Source organism: Coturnix japonica, unplaced genomic scaffold (genome assembly GCF_001577835.2).
Source record: "Coturnix japonica isolate 7356 unplaced genomic scaffold, Coturnix japonica 2.1 chrUnrandom695, whole genome shotgun sequence".
Taxonomy (NCBI): domain Eukaryota; kingdom Metazoa; phylum Chordata; class Aves; order Galliformes; family Phasianidae; genus Coturnix; species Coturnix japonica.
Genome location: NW_015440059.1, coordinates 21,901 through 23,790, shown reverse-complemented (window position 1 = coordinate 23,790; position 1,890 = coordinate 21,901). Strand labels below are relative to the sequence as shown.

Sequence of the window (1,890 nt, the reverse complement as noted above, 5' to 3'; positions counted from 1 at the left end):
ATGGGGGCAATGGGGTCAATGAGGTCAATGAGGGCTATGGGGTTATTGGGGTCAATGGGGGCAATGGGGTCTCTATGGGGTCAGTGGGGTCTCTATGGGGTCAATAGGGTCTCTATGGGGTCAGTGGGGTCTCTGTGGGGTCAGTGGTGTCTCTATGGGGTCAATGGGGTCTCTATGGGGTCAGTGGGGTCATTGGGGTCCATAGGGGCAATAGGGTCAATGGGGTCTCTATGGGGTCAGTGGGGGATATGGGGTCAATGGGGGCAATAGGGGCAATAGGGGCTATGGGGGCAATAGGGGCTATGGGGGCAATGGGGGCTATGGGGGCAATGGGGTCAATGAGGTCAATGAGGGCTATGGGGTTATTGGGGTCAATGGGGGCAATGGGGTCTCTATGGGATCAGTGGGGTCTCTATGGGGTCAATAGGGTCTCTATGGAGTCACTGGGGTCTCTATGGGGTCAATAGGGTCTCTATGGGGTCAGTGGGGTCTCTATGGGGTCAGTGGGGTCATTGGGGTCCATGGGGGCAATAGGGTCAGTGGTGTCTCTATGGGGTCAGTAGGGTCTCTGGGGTCAATAGGGTCTCTATGGGGTCAGTGGGGTCTCTGTGGGGTCAGTGGGGTCTCTATGGGGTCAATGGGGTCTCTATGGGGTCAGTGGGAGTCAATGGGGTCAGTCGTGTTTCTATGGGGTCAGTGGGGTCAGTGGGGTCTCTATGGGGTCAATGAGGGCAGTGGTGTCTCTATGGGATCTATATGGGGTCACAGGGAGTCAGTGGGGGTAATGGGGTCTCTATGGGATCAATGGGGTCTCTATGGGGTCAATGGGGGTAATGGGGTCTCTATGGGGTCAATGGGGTCATCGGGGTTTGTATGGGATCAATGGGATCAATGGGGTCAATGGGTCCATTTGTGTCCTTTTAGGCCCATTTCATGGCTCCTTTTTGGGCCCATTTTAGCCTCATTTGGGCCCATTTTGGGCTCATTTTATTCAGTGGGCGATTTGGGATCCCTTGGGCTCCATCCCGGCTCCTTTTAGGGTCATTTTAGGTTCATTTTAGGGTCATTTCCCCCCCACCCCCCCTATTCCAGCTGCAGCCCGGCGTCCCCCTGCCCAGCCCGGAAGAGCTTCGGGGCCGGATCCTCATTAAGAACAAGAAGAGACGGCACAGACCGGAAGTTGGAGCGCCGCCTACTTCCGCTTCCGCTTCGACCTCCGGCGACAGCGCCACCCAGCGGCGGAGACAGGGAGATGCAGGGAATAATGATGGAGGTGGGGGGCCCTATAAATGGCCCTATAAACGGCCCTATAGACACTGTCTGCCCCATAAGCAGCCCTATAACCCCATATAACCCCACATAACCTCATATCTGACCCTGTATGACCCCATAACCCCCCTATATGGCCCCATAACTACCCCCCTATGGCCCTATAAGGCCCCCTATGACCCCATAACCCCCTGCAGACCCTATATGATCCCATATGGCCCTATATGGCCCCCTATGGCCCTATAAGGCCCCCTATGACCCCATAACCCCCTGCAGACCCCCCTGACGCTGCGCTGACCCCAAATGGGGACGAACGACCCCAAAAGTTGGGAGAACCCCGAAAGTCCATCGGTGAGTTGGGGATAATGGGGGAAATATGGGGTTAAATGGGGCCATATAGGGTCAGACTGGGGGGTTATGGGGTCACATTGGGGTTATGGGGTCCCTATGGGGTCCCTATGGGGTTTATGGGGTCATGGGGGCTATTTGGGGTCTATGGGGTCCCTGTGGGGTCCCTGTGGGGTGTATGGGGTCCTATTGGTCCTTATGGGGTCCCATTGATTCCTATGGGGTCCCTATGAGGTCTATGGGATCCCATTGGTCCCTATGGGGTCTATGGGG

General features: G+C 56.3%; 1 protein-coding gene across 1 annotated transcript in view; it reads left to right on the top strand.

Annotated features, from left to right (window-relative positions):
- LOC107307599 (1-phosphatidylinositol 4,5-bisphosphate phosphodiesterase beta-3-like) overlaps positions 1 to 1,890 on the top strand; it is a gene marked incomplete at its 5' end in the record, with an annotated part of 23,955 nt that overhangs the window by 6,641 nt on the left and 15,424 nt on the right. Inside the window, 2 exon segments of the mRNA XM_015851123.2 lie at positions 1,093 to 1,273; positions 1,546 to 1,620. Of these exon segments, the coding sequence (XP_015706609.1) occupies positions 1,093 to 1,273; positions 1,546 to 1,620 (256 nt within the window).